Below are 17,008 nucleotides of genomic sequence, written 5' to 3'. Positions count from 1 at the left end.
AATGATGTCATCAATACCATCTTCCTCATCCAAAATTCAGGTCTTGCTACATAACACTGACTTTTCACACCAACTCAGCTATCTGTCTCACAGCCAGAATTTGGATGGAAAACCCCCCGAAGTAAACCCTTCCTAAAGTGTCACAAAAGCTACAGGAGAAAATGCCAGCTCAACAAGGCATATCATCTTTTAGTCTAACCGAATATGGAATACAATCTTGACTGCAGATTACTGGCAGGAGTTGGAACACTACCGGCAGAGATAAAGGTCTAAAAAACTCCCTTCATAAACAATAAATCAGAAGCTTCTCCTGTGGGGTATAAATATTACAAGAAAAATGGCAAAAACCTAGTAAGAATTTTGAACAGAATGTATTACAGGATGCTAAAAAATTAAGATCACACCAACATCCACTACACTGCAATATGGTGAATGCAAAAACATATTAGTAATTTTTGTCATTTATGACCACTCATCTAGTCAATCTGTCAATCAATTCTTTAAATACACTCTTTCAAAAAGCCTTTGTAACTTGCCCTTTATTTTCTAAGCTAACATCAAACCATGACTAAATTTATTTTTAAACAAAAACAGTTCACTCTGCTGCAGCTGAAGGTATTTTCATGAAAAGCAAGTATGTTGAGAAAGGGAAGAAAAAAAATTCATCCACATTTATGGTAATCGACAGATCTGCCACCACACTTCGGGCAGGGAGAAATCGGTTTCTGTAGGACAGATTGTCGGGTTTTTTTTTTTTAATGGGAAAACCTGTACCACATTTTTAATTTACCCAAAACACTCTTATTCCCATGCACAAGCCCCTATCTGCTTGTGAAAGTACATACAAAACTGAGGCAAAGAAATGGAGTCCAATAATGTAAGCATGGTTTTCAAACACACGGTTATTTAAAGTGGTACTTGTTTGTAACTGCTCCCTTAGCAGGGGCAAATGGACACCCAGACAGCTGAGGAACACCGTAACTTTTATCCTACCAACAGCCTTTTAAAAAGGGCATTTTAAACTGGAAGAAGAAAATTCTTGCAGTGCAGTCATGTATATATCAAGGGTAGACAAAGTGACACGACTCCTTCGCTGGGGATAAGAAATTAGAGATGATGCTCACAAGTCCCACTTTATTAAGCATTCCACAACTGCCAAGGCGTTCCAGTAAAAGCGTGTTACCCACCGTGATGTTTTCGAGATCAAGATGTTTGTTGTGAACAGTTTCACACAGTCTCCGAATTTTTTCCTTAATTTTGTTCATGTCTTTCTCATTCAGCAGCTTGGCAGAAGAAGCGTCTTGTTCCAATTCCAAAAGCCGTATCATCAGATCTAGACTAGCTCTGTCTAAATCCATGTTCAAGCGATCTCTGCTCAGGATGTACATCAGAGCTGCTGTACAAAGGGACAAATTCTTGGGGTGGGAGAGAAAGAAAGAGACCAGTCAGTTTTTAATAATCATTCCAAGCAGACCTTTTACCATTTTTCATAAACGAGCTGAAGATTTATAAAAGAAAATGCCTGGCAAGTCCCAGTGTACACCAGCACTCTCACGAGCACTCACTGTTGTACAGATTCCTTCTCCCAAGTTGCTAATGCTTTCTCCTAACAAATTAAACTGAGACACAAAGCACTCAGTATTTTAGAAAATCCAAGTAGAAAAGCACAGGTTTCTGGTTTTGAGGGAGTCAGTGCTGCAGACAGAATAAGAAACAGAACCTCCAGTAACACAGTATTACAGGGGAGACAGATGGCAGGGGAACAAAGTGAAAAAGCACAGGGTACACCGCAGGGTGGGTGAACATTCTGATTCAAGGGGATGAACTGGTGACAGCACCACAAAATACAGAGACCACAGGGACAGTGTCTGGGCAGGGGGCAACACAGGGGAAGTACCTGATGACAAATTCTGATTCTGCCAAAAAGGTCTGTCAGTCAATAGTTTATCCAAACCTTTCCAGCATAAACTCATTTTAGTTCCAGGGGAATTCTGCTTTTTGGAAGCAGTCAGAGCATAAACCAGTTTCCCCCTGCCCTGTCCCTACATGTGAATGTTATTATCCTGACCATCCCTATCTCATACAGAACTGGTGTACAGGGATCTCTTACTGCCTAAAGAAGATTAAAGCCTCCTTAAAGAAGGAATTAAATTTCACCTTCACGAGGATCCAAAAAAGCAAAGGCAGAAGTTGACTGTCAGGAAGAGACACAGAAGACAGTGAAGAGGGAGAGCAAAGCTATCCATTCCCAGTGTTTTAAGTACAGCACTTGCACCGAGAGCACTGAGCTCCAAGCCATGGTAAAGAGCAGAATGTTCCAGGGAACTGAGCTGTGCTGGGCACAAAACTTTCAGAAACCTTTGATGAAAACTGGAGGAGATAAGAGCTGGGGTGTGTGTAGGGTATGAGTGTCCTACAGAGATCAACTCTCTAAGAGTCAACAAGCTGCATGCATCCACTGCAATTGTTTCTGTATGAGGTAAATTAAAAATGGAAACAAACCAACTCTGTGACCTGAGTGTTGTACAGCTCAACAGGAAAGGGCAGAATTTCTGTGTCATACCTCATTAACATCTTGTTTAGAGTTCAGCCAACCACCAAAGCAATCATTAACTGCTGTTTATTTTAGAAGCAAGTAATGATCATACTTGGTCATACTAAGCAGTATCAGCATTTCCAAGACAGGATTAGGCAGATGACAGTCTATCAAAAGGTATGTTAAAACTCCTTCCTGTCTGAGCCAAGGAAATTCTCAGGTGAATGAAGACTTCAATCTGACCAACTACCAAAGATGCATTTGAAGTACTGAAGGAAGGAAGCAAGGGTTTCCAAATCCACAGCTCCTTTTGTGAACACAACCTTGAGACAAGGTTGTTTAAAAAAAAAACCAAAAAAAAAAACCATCCAACAAAATCTTAGCTGTGAACATCACTACTCAAGCCTTTTATCACTACTCCAGCCTTCCCTGATATAAAGCAGAAAGCAATCTATGCAACTTGTCTACACAGACAGGGTATACATTGTTCTCCCTTAATTTTTATTACCTTTCCCCAGTAAGCCTTGCAATTCTTTAATTTTAATTATAGAAATGTTTACTCTTGATTTACTTGCAGCTGGCTTATCCTGTAATAAATGTCAGGTTCCTGGAAGACTCTGAAAGACTAGGTTCTTCGGAATGACAGTGAGGAAACAGGACACAGGAGCACAGGTATTTCAGAGAAACTAAAGGTTACTCCACTAACCATTGTTCAGCTAATGTGGGACCTAATAAAGCAGTATCTATGAAGAACTATTTTCTAATGACCAGCATTATCTAGGTGGGTTTCCTGCTAAAAAAAAAGAAAAAAAAAATTGCTTAAGCCCCCAGAGGAGTTTCTATCAGCGAGACAGCATGCAGCAGTCAACAGAGGGAAACTGCTGCATTTATAATCTGGGTTGCCAATAATTAAGCATTTCAAAAAGTCAGAGACTGTTCTTAGATCACTGCTCAGAAATGCTTTACAGATACTCCAGTCTGATAAGGCCAATCACACCCATTTTGTAAAGTCCTGTGCCAAGCCATTGCCTGTCCCAGGTTCTTTTCTTTTCAGCCCATCCAGCTTTCCATTACACAGGGAGCAACGATTCTCCCTCTGCACCCCTTCAGATCTGCCTCCCAGGCTATCAAATGCTTAAATTGTGATCTGAAGTGACCAAGATAGAAGGTCTCAGGCTGCAGGACTGCTGGGATAGCAAAAAGGAGAGGACTAGCTCTGTGTAAGAAGCAGCAGACTCCTGCCACAGCACACAGACGGGAGGGACTTGGGCCAATAGGCCTCCAAATGCTCTCTCTGTGCAACAGGAAAAGAGTGATGTCGTAAATGTAAGGACCTCAAATGTGGAAGGTGCTTATGACATGGAATAAACCTGCTTTAGCCTCGTGCCAGTGATTTGGGTTTTCTAAAACTGTTTTCTCTTAGCCCCTATAAGCAAGTTGGTTTCATCTTGAATGAAACAACTCTAAATTTTGCTCTGATCTGCTGTTCAACCGCCCTGCCTGCTGAAAGCTGTCTCATGCCCTAAAGGTACTATACACAGAATTCTGAGCTGAGAAGGAGGGGGAAATTGTTAGTACAACTTATTTTTGATCAGTATCCTAAGAAAACAAAGCAGCCAAAGAATACAATCAATCCCTTAAAATCCCTCCCTTACAGATTGCAGTACAGGGGCGGGTTTTTTTTGGATGAGCTTCCCCGATCCCATTCTATTCCTCAAGATGCTTAAGGCACATTCTGCTTCCAAATAAATGTGGAGAGAAGAAAAAATTAAAATAAATAGAATTTGCTCTAGACAGAAATTTTATGGCATATCTAACTACGGATTTGCACTCCATACCTCTACAGAATTCAGGAAAACATCCTAGTTGAACATACACTCCAGAAACAGCAGACCATTTACACCCACTCTCATCCTTGTCTTCTCTTGCTTGTTCTATTTATACTCCAGCTTGTGGGAACAGATGGTTATTTTCTAGGGTTCAGCACTACATTTAATACACTTTTATTTTTTTTAAAGTTATTCACATGCTGAAGACATTAGAAAACCACGTTTCTGTGCTTAACTACAGACAGTTATTATGAAAATATAGTTTTTATTTTAAAAAAATTAATGATACTTCATAACCTTCATAGAGCATCACTGAAGAGACAAAATCAATTAAGAACTTAAGCTCAAACACAACTCTACAAGAAAAATTTGGTGGAACAAGTAATTTTCATGTGATTATTTTTGGGCATAGCTCAGTAAGATACCTGGTTATTTTGTTGTCCTTGCTGGTTAAAGAAATGCCAACTGCCAATCTGCAACTGCTATTTTATACTCCTTATGGAAAGTTAAGGTGTCCACTCCACCCTCAGTCTCTTCCACTGTATCAGAACACTGAATGCAATATATGTTCATATCTGTTTCTATCAGCAATGTAATTGTGGCACTTTTCCCATCTCCAAAATACTTGAAAGAAAAATATTAACCAAATAATTGTGCATTTTTCCCCTCAGTTGTTATTCATCTTAAATGGCTTTGAGCCACGCCTGCAAAGACTAGTGTAATTTATTATTCTTGAGTTACTTCAAACTGAGATTTAGTACACAAATTTTATTCATTTTGAATAGTGAAGTAATTAATGAATGGGAATATAGAAAGACAGCTTGCTTATACAGAGAAGACCACGTTAGAGCATATACTGTCAGCAGTCAGGGCACATATATTAGCATTTATCAAGAGTAGTTTAATAAAGCAGTAATTTCAAGATACTTTAAAACCTGCACCGAGAATGTACTGTAACTATATTAAAACATGAACTACAATTTTTTTTTCCTTGACAAAAGGGAGCGTTTCATCAAATATACTGAAAATAGTGAATATAATCAATGCTTTTTGCGACTGCAGACTAATAATAGCAGGCAATTTCCTTTTGAACTGCATGTGCTACTTCTTTGGAAAAATGAAGGAATAATGGTAACTGTTAAAAGGCAGCCAAAAATACACCCAGCAAAGCTTGTCCGCTTTCCAAGGAACCGTAGCTGTCCTCTGCCCATCTCCTGCAACTCAGTGGTAGCAACTGGCCTAAATAGCGTGACTGCACTTTATTTATTTCTAGTATCACTTGGCACTATTTTGACAGCTCACAAAATAATGAATTCATTGAACCTGGTGCCTGTGTTTGACAGTTAGCCATCGCTAATTTTTAAGGGAGATGGAAAATAAGCTATTACTCTAAATCAGTTACTTAAGACTCCAAAGCTTTTCCCTCCACCCACAGTAAGATGTCAAACAGCATCTCCGAAATATCCATTTCTGTGGGTGCAAAGTTTCATTCTGCATTGTATATCATTCTTCTAGAGCTATTAGAGAAAATAATAAACCTGACTGGCCATACAGATCTACTACCCATTACTACCCAGCAACATCTTGTATGTTCAGTGTCTGTAAAAAGATCTCAAGGGACACCCCACAGAGGTAACACTGCTAAGAAGGAAAACCCAAACTGCTTCAGTTTAACCCTCAGGTCATGTTATCATAAGTAGCTAAAATTTACCTTTTCTAGATTTCTCACAGAACACTCAAGGCATCCCACAACTGCAGTTACAGCAGTGCTCAAGGAGACAGGCACATGACATGACAAATTCCCCCCAGTAGCTACAGAAAAGGTGATAATTCACACACAAGCAAGTGTGGAGATGAGCACTTAGAGCCATCTTTAAATACAAGAAGGAAGGATTCCTTTCACATGTATTGTATTTGAAAGAAATCGAACACAACAAGAAAACAATGAAAAAAAGCTTAAGAGATGCCATAAAATAGCAATCCAAAGTGCAGCCAGCTTTTTAAAAAAGCTTAAATAATTTCTTAAAAAAGAATTTCCAAACCCAGAAGCACATGAACAGCGGAAGAGGGATTTGCCATTGGAACACATTCTCAAATGGAGCCACTGATTCCAGATGCACACAGAATTCACACACAGTAGACAGGTATCAACTAATTCTAACAAAATATGCAATGTATCCATACCTGGTGGTGCTGGGAATCATCCAGTGTTTTGAAAACCATGGCTACCATCCCATGTGCTCTCAGATGCATTCGGAAGCTGGGCATGGCGCACTTGGTCGCCAAGCTGATTACACTGCAGAAAATTAATTCTGGATTAGAACAACTGAAATGACCACCCCGAGAAAAACAGCAGGTAAACAAGTCCACAACACAGGACTGACCAGATGCCTCAGATCCTGACAAACTCTGTGGGGATGTTTCTTCTGAAATTTATAGAAGGTGAGTTTGCAATTGGTGAATTTGCAGCGGTTTATTCAGCAGTTGCTCACCAGCACCAAACTATGTCGGCTTTATTCTAAGCCTGGTTAAAAACAGGATTTGAAAAGGGCACCTTGAACTTGCTTCTTAAACAAAACAAAACCAAAAAAAAAAGCCAAACCCAGTAGTTTAAGTGAAAACATTCACGGATTCAGCATGAAGGTCTGATTTAGAGACATGGGAGAGCTTATTATGGACCAAGGCAATACGAGAAATTGTAAATGTGAACTTTCACTGCTATCTGATGGTTATCTAATTGACTGACTAGTCCCACTTATTCCTGACACTACTTTTACATTACACATTTTTTATATTTATTGCTGCATTTTTGATTGATGGAAACACTACAGATTTCAGAAAAAATCTGACAAATATATTAGTGTAATCAGTGACCAGCATAGCAGCTCATTTCAAAAATGCAGCCCTTCCCCTGGTTTTATCAGTAAGCTGCCATTTCTAGCACAGTGAAGCAAAGCAACTATTAAAAATAAATTGCTTTCAAATGTGCAGTAATGTGGGAGTGTTTCTGCAGTCGAGTCTTCCATGACTACTGAGGAATCTGATCGTAAGAGATTCACACAGTAAGGTGTGGAAAGAACAAGGGGCCTTTCTGTCTCCAGTCACAACAGCAGCAGGGAGAGCTTACCTACCAGTTTCTGATTCTTTTACGTCTATTCCTATCCTTACACACTGACTTCCTTTGGAAAAAAACTTTTCTTTTTAATTTGTTAACTGAAAGAAAACATTTTTATTGTGTTTATACAAGTTATATTCCATTATATAAATCTGGAAAGTAAAGGATTCAGTTTAAGATTTTAGTACATTTGCCATATGAGCAAATTAAGAGCACTCAATATGAAAAATACCCCAAACTGTCATTATAGTAGTAATTTACTCTTAATGTATATACAAACTGGATAACAGAGTTCTTGTATTTATAGTCCAGCAACAATATTCATTGCTAGCTTCTGAAGAACAAAGAAGAGATTTTAAAATAGCTCTGTTAAAGGCATATAAAGCTTTTTTCCAGTCACAGTCAAGCCACTAATAAAGCATTGCCATCATTGTCTCTATGAGTTTAAATTTTATCTTCTCTGTTATTTCAGTTTTACTGAACAGAGAGGAAAATGTACACGTATATAAAAATTACTATAAATGGTTATTATATTTAACAATATGATAATTACTTTTACGTCCAGGGAATGGACACCGATATTAATTCATCAACTTTTCAAGACTAACATGTTTCATACTAACTTAACAATAATGTGTAACTTGGATATTAAGAGTGCAATGAGTGGTCCAAGACAACTGAAGGGAGCTTCCAATTAACACTGAGACTTCTTTACTTCCAGTGTTATTTCTCAATAGAAGATAAAGAACATGCAGCTGGATTTAAATGATAACCCAGTATTACATCAGTTCTAGACTACCATCAGCAAAATTTCCAGTCTTAGGGATTTTATTTTAGAATTGAATTTTATATATAAAACAGAACAGACACCATACATTAGATTGCACTAAACAAAGAAAAGTTATCAGAATTTTTTTTTTTTAATTTGTAGCTAGGATAACAAGTGTGTCAGATGTCTCTTAAGGTACAATTTTCTATTTCATCTTCATAGTTATACTGCTTTTGGTTATTCACAAGATACCATCTTGATTATTATTTTCAAATGTTATTCTTCATAGGAGAAGTGCCAGGTAAATGGCAATGACATTTTAAAGCATGGTCTCTCCTCTGACAACTATTTAATTCAGTATGTCTTCAATACAGGTTCAGTGTTTTATGTTAAAATGTCTTACCTAAGGCAACGTGTGTTTAGGGGTTGATTGCTCTTCAATCCACTTAGCAAGTACTCAATATCATCTGTGAACTCTTGATTTTCACCAAATTCCACTACATCATTGAAGTGCTTTACATGCTGAACAACAGTGTATAACTGGAAAAGACAAATATTTTGACCTAGGTAAGTTGCTCTTGGGATTGATTATAATCTTAACAAGTACAGTGTAAAAATCTATTCAGTTTTAAGTGCAAGGAAACATTAATAAGTTAATGAAGGCCATTCAACTATTTAGATAAAAACATTATTTTTTAATAGGAAAGCCAAATTTCATTTTGACACTGCTCCATCAGTACTTAGGATTACTGATAATTCTTTATCTTAAAAATTTGTTAAAAATACTTACTTCTTTGTCTTCTTTCCTACATTTCAATGCAGTTACTATCTCTTGATAGGGCTGAGTAGGTATTGTCACAGTTTTTATCACTTTGGGAGGTGGTGCAGGAGCCTTAAAAACTCCATCATCTTTATGAATTGCCTCCTTTGAAGATAGCCTTACCTATTAATAAGAAAGTGCTAAAATGGGCAGATGTTTTGAGCACGTAAACATACACTAATACATCAGGAAACAGTACAGGTGTGCAATCGTCAAACTCACATTTTGGGACTATTTAGTCCTTGCCTTACACTACCAAGATGTACCTAAGCTGTGGGATAATGTGCCTATGCTTAAATTAAAAAAACAACAAACACAACCACAAAATCCAAAAAACATTTCTAAGTATCAAGAAAGCTCCAGCAGAATTCTGAAACTAAAAAACATAAGAAGACAAAGAAAAGTCTTCTGTCTTTTATACTGGTTCCTTAAGCTTTAGGCTAAGTCAACCAAGCAAATTCAGTGTTCAAAAACAGTTAAAGTTTGTAGCCCCATAAAAAATGCCACACAGAGAAGCGAGAGGCATGGTGCATGCCTCAAACAGGTACAGCATGCTCTTGTAAATTCATGGTATCCTCTGTACACGAGCCTTATTCCTATTCCTGCTGTTAACTATTTCAGGAACAAGATATCATAGCACAAAATACAGCAAAACCTGTTCTGAACTTAAAACAGGCAGGAGAGAAGTTGATGTTAGGTCCAGAATAACTACTGACAGGTTTCCAGACACATCAGGCAAGTATTACAGGTTTCTTCTCAACCTCCTCTGCTGTATTAGTTTGAGGCTACTGTAAGCTTCAGTGTCAGCTTATCTTCAGATTACTACTTTGGCACAAATTCAGACACGAAGACAAGCTACAGAAAGCAAGGCATACAGGAAACAGACTTCCAAATGCCAAATTCTCAATGTAGTGCCAGTGGTCATTTACTTACCCTCAATCTCTCAGTAACATCATGTACTCAGTTTCCTCACATGGAAAAATGAGAATGTTTTTAATGTGTGACTGAGAAAATAGAATTAACATGCAGGCAGAGAGGAGGCATGAACTTACTCTCTCCAGAGGGCAGCTGAAGAGGAAGCCTTCTTGTGCATTGTACATTGACAGTCAAAAATAAAACAGAAGCCAAAACAAGCTGCTCTATTAATGGAGCATTCTTCACACTGCCTTTATCAATGTGTGGCATTTCAGTATTCACTCAGACAACGTGGCAAAATGCTAATAAACCACTCTGAAAAGCTGGTTTAGAGCACATACTACAGGACCCTGATCTTATCAGTCTGTGAACACACGAGATCCACTGAAGTATCTCATCCAAGCCTTGGTCCACGGCTGCCCCTTCAAAGCCAGTTCCAAGGGAGGTTGGAGAGGCCATAAGAGAGAGCACTTGGCATAAGCAGCTGACTTGCTGTGGGTTTTTCACCATAAACCTGAGACAAATTTATGCCAGTCTTCAGGTAACAGATTTATACAGAAATTAAAGAGGCAGGATCACCTGCACAGGAATTACCACTGAATATTTGGGTTAAAGCTCATTTACCTTGCAGTTTTTAACACATGCAATTTACAGCCATGTAAATCAAGGTTTAAAAGTGACTGAAGTAACTCCTGATGTACATCTTAACCTGAGGAGCAGATACAAATTCCCCCAACTGGTTTGTTCAGCCAAACCTCTGCCATGTTCCTGAATTAATATTTTGATTGTTGCAGTTACAAAGGGGAAGTCTGAGAGAAGACAAAAGTGCCTGTCTGAATGAACGATCCAGACATTTTCCTGGCTTGAAGTTATATTCAAAGTCTGTCTGAGAAGACTCAGACAAAAATCTGCCTTTAAGTCAGCTATCAGAGTACTACACAAAAATCAGTATCAAAACAAAGGTTCAGTGAGGAACAAAAGCTTCAGTTCAAACGTACATAATTTAAACTGAGAAAGGGGTTTATGAAAAACCTAGGGCTGAAATTTCTGTCCTCAAACTCTAGTAGATATTGTTATTTTCAAATGAGTCATCTGCATTTTCCAGGCTGTGCAGTTACCATCCAAGGAAGGCTGTTCAGAGCACTGTGAGCAGGCAACTAAAACCTATCACAAACAGGCAGTATCAGAACACCATACACAGAAGTAGAATTAAAAAAAAAAAAGAGACATCAAAAGAAAAAATAAAAACCTCACCACAAACTGGTGACAACAACAGAAGCTGAAGACTTGTCACAGCAAAAAAGATCTACTTCCTGATTTTCTGTTCTCAGGCAAGTACTGCCAGCAAGGCACCAAATGAAATGAAGTTTACTGACAATGTACAGTGCTCTCTTAGCATGATCAGTAACAACATCTACACACAAAAGCCCAAGACCCTGGATTATCAGGGTCTCAAAAAAGAGTTAAAAAACAATTACTTTGAGCCTCAAAACAATCACTGACTTTTGAACAAACAGCTTCTAGTACGGTTCTCACCTCACCATGTTTTTTGTAGACATGCTTATATCCAACATGTTCCTATTAGCATTTCTGACTGTGCACAGAAAATGTTTCTTTCACAGTATCTAAAAACTCAAGTCAGCAACTGACATCACTCCATTACAAAGGAAAAACAAATTAACTCTCTGTTTAAGTTTCTCCTATTTGATCTGCAATTTGCTGATTTCTGTGGCCATAACTTGAAGGTATTTTTTGGTAACTGTATACTGTGATATGGAAGTGATATGGAAGATTCCATTCGACAGTATTTTCGCTGACAATGTCTTTTCTAGCAAATACCCAATGGCTCACATCACAAAGTGGACTTCATTCTGAATTACTGTGACATTACCAGGTAACAAGAACTTGTTGTTGTTGGTTTTGTTTTTTTTTTAAATATAAATCAGTGAATCTTAAAAGGAGATTTAGTAAACTTGAGAAAAAAACGACAGTCTACTTACTGGGACACTGGGAGTTTTCAAAGCTGGTGGTGCTGGCAGAGCCTCTGATTCTGGCTGGTTCCAGTGTCTAGCATTATACACAGCTTTTGTGGGAGACTGAAAAAGAAAAATAAAAGTTATTTTTTAAGTAAATTACCAGTAGTCACTGTACACTTCCTAAACTACTGTAGCAACAATGTAGCCATACAAGGAAAATGAGCTTCATTTTTCTCCCTTCTGTATTCCTAGCAACACAAGTTCTCATCACATATATATATATATATATCTCAGAAAACCAGACAGACTGTGAAGCATCTGATGGTTTGAAAGACATACAGACCCACTCAAATGGCAAAAGATATGATATGTACATATTTAAAGAATTTTTCAGTTGTTTAATCTTTAAAATTTACTCAAAGGCAAAAGGTCTGCAGCCTTCCTATAGACAAAACCAGACAGCTCTGGGGGAAAAAAACATGCTGGTAAACATTATGTCAGTAGAAATACGACTAGTTTAGAATCAAAATGCAGAACTGATACAGACTTTGATGCTCTGAGGAATAAAAACAGTCAAATGAAACGCCTTAATCCATATTAATAAATTAAGGAGCCTTTTCTTTTTGTCTTGCTGAAAAATGTGTCAAGGCAAATCAAAATGCATCGACATTTACTGTCCTTGAATTTCTGGGAAACATAACATAATTCTTAGAGAAAGCAAAGGCAGACTATATTTCTAGCACTTGAGTTTACCAATCTATTTGCATAACAATATTCCAGACTAATACACCATTGCAATTTTCACAATTTCCCAACAAGCCACGTATGGAATAAACTGTAATAAAGTGCTGCCTCCTCACAGCACTTTACAGCACTTAAACAGGAAAAAAGAATTTAAAAAAAGAAGAAGTCAGGCAATAAAAATATTTTTCTGTCAAAATATGATGTTTCAGGTGTTTAACCCAAACACAGCTCAAGTGCAGCCCGCAGAGGGGCTGTGAGAGGCAAACCCAGCAGCAGCAGCAAGGCAGTGAATGCCACTCCGTGAAGCGTAACAAGGTTCTGCCATGTCAAGAGCTACAAAGCAGATTTTGTAGCTCGTGGGTTTCTGTATTACTGTAGAGTAAAACTCTACTGCGCTGCATCCTTCCATTCTTCACAAGAGAAAGCCCTGACTAACAAAATTTCAAGGAACATAAGCAGAATGAAAGCCTCCATGAGGTTCGTAGGCAGAATGAAAATTACTATGAGTTTCAGGGCCTGAAAGACCTGTCAAGCACTAAATCATTTGAGTTTCCAGACAAGAGAAAACCTCTTTCCCTCCTATAGCGTGCTTTGACATGGTCAGGAGAAACAACTTAGATGGATTGTTAAATTATGTTTTTAAAGCAGTGCTCATTTACCGTTCAGCAACGTGCACACAGTAGTTATTAAGCTTCATCAATTTTTCCAGGGAAGCTCTTTTAAACAATATATATTCAGCTCAAAAATTTATACTGAGAAACCAGGTTCATTTCATGCTGCTACAGTTACAAGCAGACACCTGGGCCCACAAATAGGAAGACTGTGCCATACAGATGTTTACTTGAAAAAAGTTAACCAATGAAAAAATGGTGAAGAAGTTAACTATTTTCTCCTACACGTTTCAGAGCAGCAATTTTTTATCCACAATCTGACTCAGGATCTTCAATGAACAAAAGGAAGGACAACTTAGTAACCAAGATGTTTTCTTAAATGAAGAAAGATGCAAGTTTCCCAGACGTCTGTAATGGAAAAGAACCACTAAGTATTTTTTAGACACTTCTTATTCCTTGTATCACTCACAACTGTTCCACAATTTATCTCAGCGTCTATTTATGATTGGGAAGAGACAGTGTAAGTTTCTGGGTGCCCTATCCTGGTATATGGGATAGTTCAAGGAATTAACACACTCTGTCAAGTAACCTGCATGGATGTTCACCATATCAAAGAATCACAGATTGGTTTCGGTTGAATTGGAAGGGACCTTAAAAATCCTAATTCCAACCACCCCTGCCATGGGCAGAGACATCTCTCTCTCAGTTTGAAGCCATCACTCCTTGCCCTGTTTCTACATGTGCTTATAAAAATGCCCTCTCTCTCCAGCTTTCTTGTAGGCTCCTTTAGGTAGCGGAAAGATGCTCTAAGGTCTCCCTGGAGTCTTCTCCTCTCCAGGCTCAACAACCACCGCACTCTCAGCCATCTTCATATTTGAGCTATCCCAGCCCTCTCATCATCTTTGTGACCTGCTCTGGACTGATTCCTACAGATCCACGTCCTTGTGCTGGGGGCCCTAGAGCTGGATGCAGCTCCAGGTGGGGTCTCATGACAGTGGAGTAGAGGGGAGAACCCCCTCCCTTGATCTGCTGGCCCCACTTTTGATGCAGCCCAGGACACAGCGGGCTTTCTGGGCTGCAAGTGCACGTTGCCGGCTCACGTCAAGCTTCCCAAGTCCTCCTAAGGGTTGCTCTCAATCCATTTTCCATCCAGCCTGTATATTTAATATCAGTTTCAGCTGATGCATAATAATTCCTAATCTTGAAGGGAAGCTTAACTACTACAATTCTGACAGCAGTGTACTGCATTACAGCTGCCAGAAGTCCTGTTAGCATAGGATATTCTTTATTAAGAGTCCCAAATCTCAGTTATAGTCTCAAGCAGTATTCTATTCCTGCTTAAAGGATACTAATATATTAATATTTCTGAGTTTCCTGTCTGGGAGCACCACGCAGCACAGAAGCTTTTCAGGTCCCTGCAACAGCAGTGTCAGGCTCAGCACATGCAGCTTGAGATGCTGAATGGCGATGCAACCCACGCAACAGGATCCTACATCCGTGGCATTCTTTTAGCTCCACGCAGAAACAATGGGCCACAGACCCACGCAAGCTCTGCTGCAGGACTTGAATGAAGTTCGGGGGAAAAAAACACGCCACGCTTGGGACACCAAAGCCTCTGCCTGCACATTCCTTGTTCTTCACACTTCTGTGCTCCACAGCGAGCCAAACACAACCCGTGGCGGGCACGGGGGGAGCAGAGTCACACTGGCACTGGAGCTTGTCTTAGCAAGGCAGCAGCCGGGACAGGCCCTTGCTGACCACGCAACAGCCGCGCCTGCAACCTTGGCTTTTCCAAGCTGAGCACCTCTGCTGCGCTCACACACACACAGAGGCACAGCCACAGCAAGCGAGGCCACTGCTCCGCTCTGGAGTAAGAACAAAGCACACAAACAGCTGTGCCAGCGCAATCAAAAGGTCCACACGGCATCAGGGTAGCAGAGAGCAACAGCTGATGCGTAGGAAAGAGTTCAGCAGGGCAAACAGATAAAAACAAATTCTTTCTAAATACTCGGGGCTCAGAGGCTTTCCAAAGATGGCATGCTTTTTATTAAACAGTCAAAAATGGGCTTTTCTTCCCTGGTTTTCCTTAATCCCTTACTGAACCAAAAGCTAAGGTATCCCAAAGTGTTTTGTGACCTGGCACTTCACAGCTCGCTTAAGCATTACCAGTGCAATGTAGAAAAAAGCGCTACATTTTATGTAAGAAAACAAGCAATGCCACCAATAAATGCTTGCCCTGAGAAACAAGGACATCTTCATTTAATAGTTCTCTTGTAACAGAATCAAAGTGTATGTGGAAATAGTAATAATTACTACCTATGGTTTTAGGTAGTTTAGGTTAGTTTTAGCCACCATCCCTTGCGGTATCTTCCACTTTTGGATCAGAATTGACCTAAAAAAGTGATTAGGCCGGTGATTCCATGCCTTCCCAGCAACATTTCCTGCTTCCCAGCATCCCTAGCTGCCAGTGTCTGGTCCGTCTCACACTGACTGCACACAGCTCTACCCCCAAACACAACTGCAAAAATCCAACACTGCTTTCCAAAGAAATATGTTCTAATCAGTTCTAACACATCATGCAGAGACTTTGGAGCCTCTTTTACTACTCACATGGACTTCGACATAGCAAATACGTCCCTCCTTTACAACCACTGCTTAAAGTGACCTTCACATTGTCCCTTGCAGCGCAAAATTCAAGATGAATTTCCCAAACAACTGCAAAGAAACTGTGCCAACACTGACCAACCAGTGAGCTCTGTGTAGACTTGCTCTGGATTATCGTGTGACAGAACTGAAGGCAGGAAAAGCATCAAAGATCACATGAATGCTAGTGAAGAAAAACTTTTCTGAAGTGCTTGATCACAAAAGCAAAGAGGTTCGTTGGTTGGTTGGGTTTTGGTGGTCATTTTTTAAGGCAACTCAAATGCTTGTGTCCCTGAAGAAGCAACGCTGATATTTAAGCAGCAGGGATTTAAGAAACTGACTTACTTTCTCTTAAAGAACGCTGCAATTATTCAAATAATGCAGACTTTTCTTTAATAAGTCCTTCTCTCAAGATTAACTTAGAATAGATGCAAGTGGAAGTGCATCACTCCTTTGAATTCTGTGTTCTTAAGGCAAATAAGTTCTGCAATATTAATCAGCTGTAAGAGCTTCTGCTGAATAGCAGAGGAGTTTCCTTTTTCATACATACAGAGCTGACAGTTGCTTACACAGAGATACATGTCTGAAGGAGTGCAAATATTCCAGGGAGGGTATAAAGCATATGGTACTGTGGGACTCTGCATGTGGTTCTTCGGGGGTGAGTGGAGATGGAAAACCAGAACTAATGCCAGGGACTTCACAAAATGCACAGAGCTGTCACTTTTATAAGATCATCTCCAAATGGCATCAACTGTGGGTCATGCTTAACCTCCCATCCCTGAAAGCCTCCACGCTGAAATTTTCAAGAGCTGGCACTCTGCACATACTGATGCAGCACTGCCTGCCATTCACAGATGTAAGAATAGCAGAAAATAAGAGCCAGGGATATGAGTCACACAGAAAATACGAGCAAAATGAGAAAGACAGCATCTATTTGCAGGCAAGAATGCTTTCCAAGGTAGAAGACAATGGCAAAAGAAAACCCAAGAATATTTTAACAGATATCCTGATAAATGCATTATTTATATCTGAAGTGCATTCAGTAACACT

The 17,008-nt window shown here is 39.3% G+C and overlaps 1 protein-coding gene across 3 annotated transcripts in view; it reads right to left on the bottom strand.

Annotated features, from left to right (window-relative positions):
- Nucleotides 1-17,008, bottom strand: part of WAPL (WAPL cohesin release factor) — a 63,119-nt gene that overhangs the window by 13,596 nt on the left and 32,515 nt on the right. For 2 of the 3 annotated variants that reach the window (XM_027897916.1, XM_027897915.1), the window contains exons 5-9: nt 11,985-12,080; nt 9,040-9,192; nt 8,653-8,789; nt 6,550-6,661; nt 1,188-1,415 (exon numbers count right to left, since the gene is read on the bottom strand). In XM_027897916.1, coding sequence (XP_027753717.1) covers nt 1,188-1,415; nt 6,550-6,661; nt 8,653-8,789; nt 9,040-9,192; nt 11,985-12,080 — 726 coding nt within the window. The remainder of the gene's footprint in view (nt 1-1,187; nt 1,416-6,549; nt 6,662-8,652; nt 8,790-9,039; nt 9,193-11,984; nt 12,081-17,008) is intronic. The other variant, XM_027897917.1, reaches the window with a different exon arrangement.

This window comes from Empidonax traillii, unplaced genomic scaffold (genome assembly GCF_003031625.1).
Source record: "Empidonax traillii isolate 1590-97213 ecotype Southwest subspecies unplaced genomic scaffold, ASM303162v1 scaffold567:size408382, whole genome shotgun sequence".
NCBI lineage: Eukaryota > Metazoa > Chordata > Aves > Passeriformes > Tyrannidae > Empidonax > Empidonax traillii.
The sequence above is the reverse complement of the archived record's forward strand: the minus strand, read 5'-3'. Positions and strand labels throughout refer to the sequence as shown.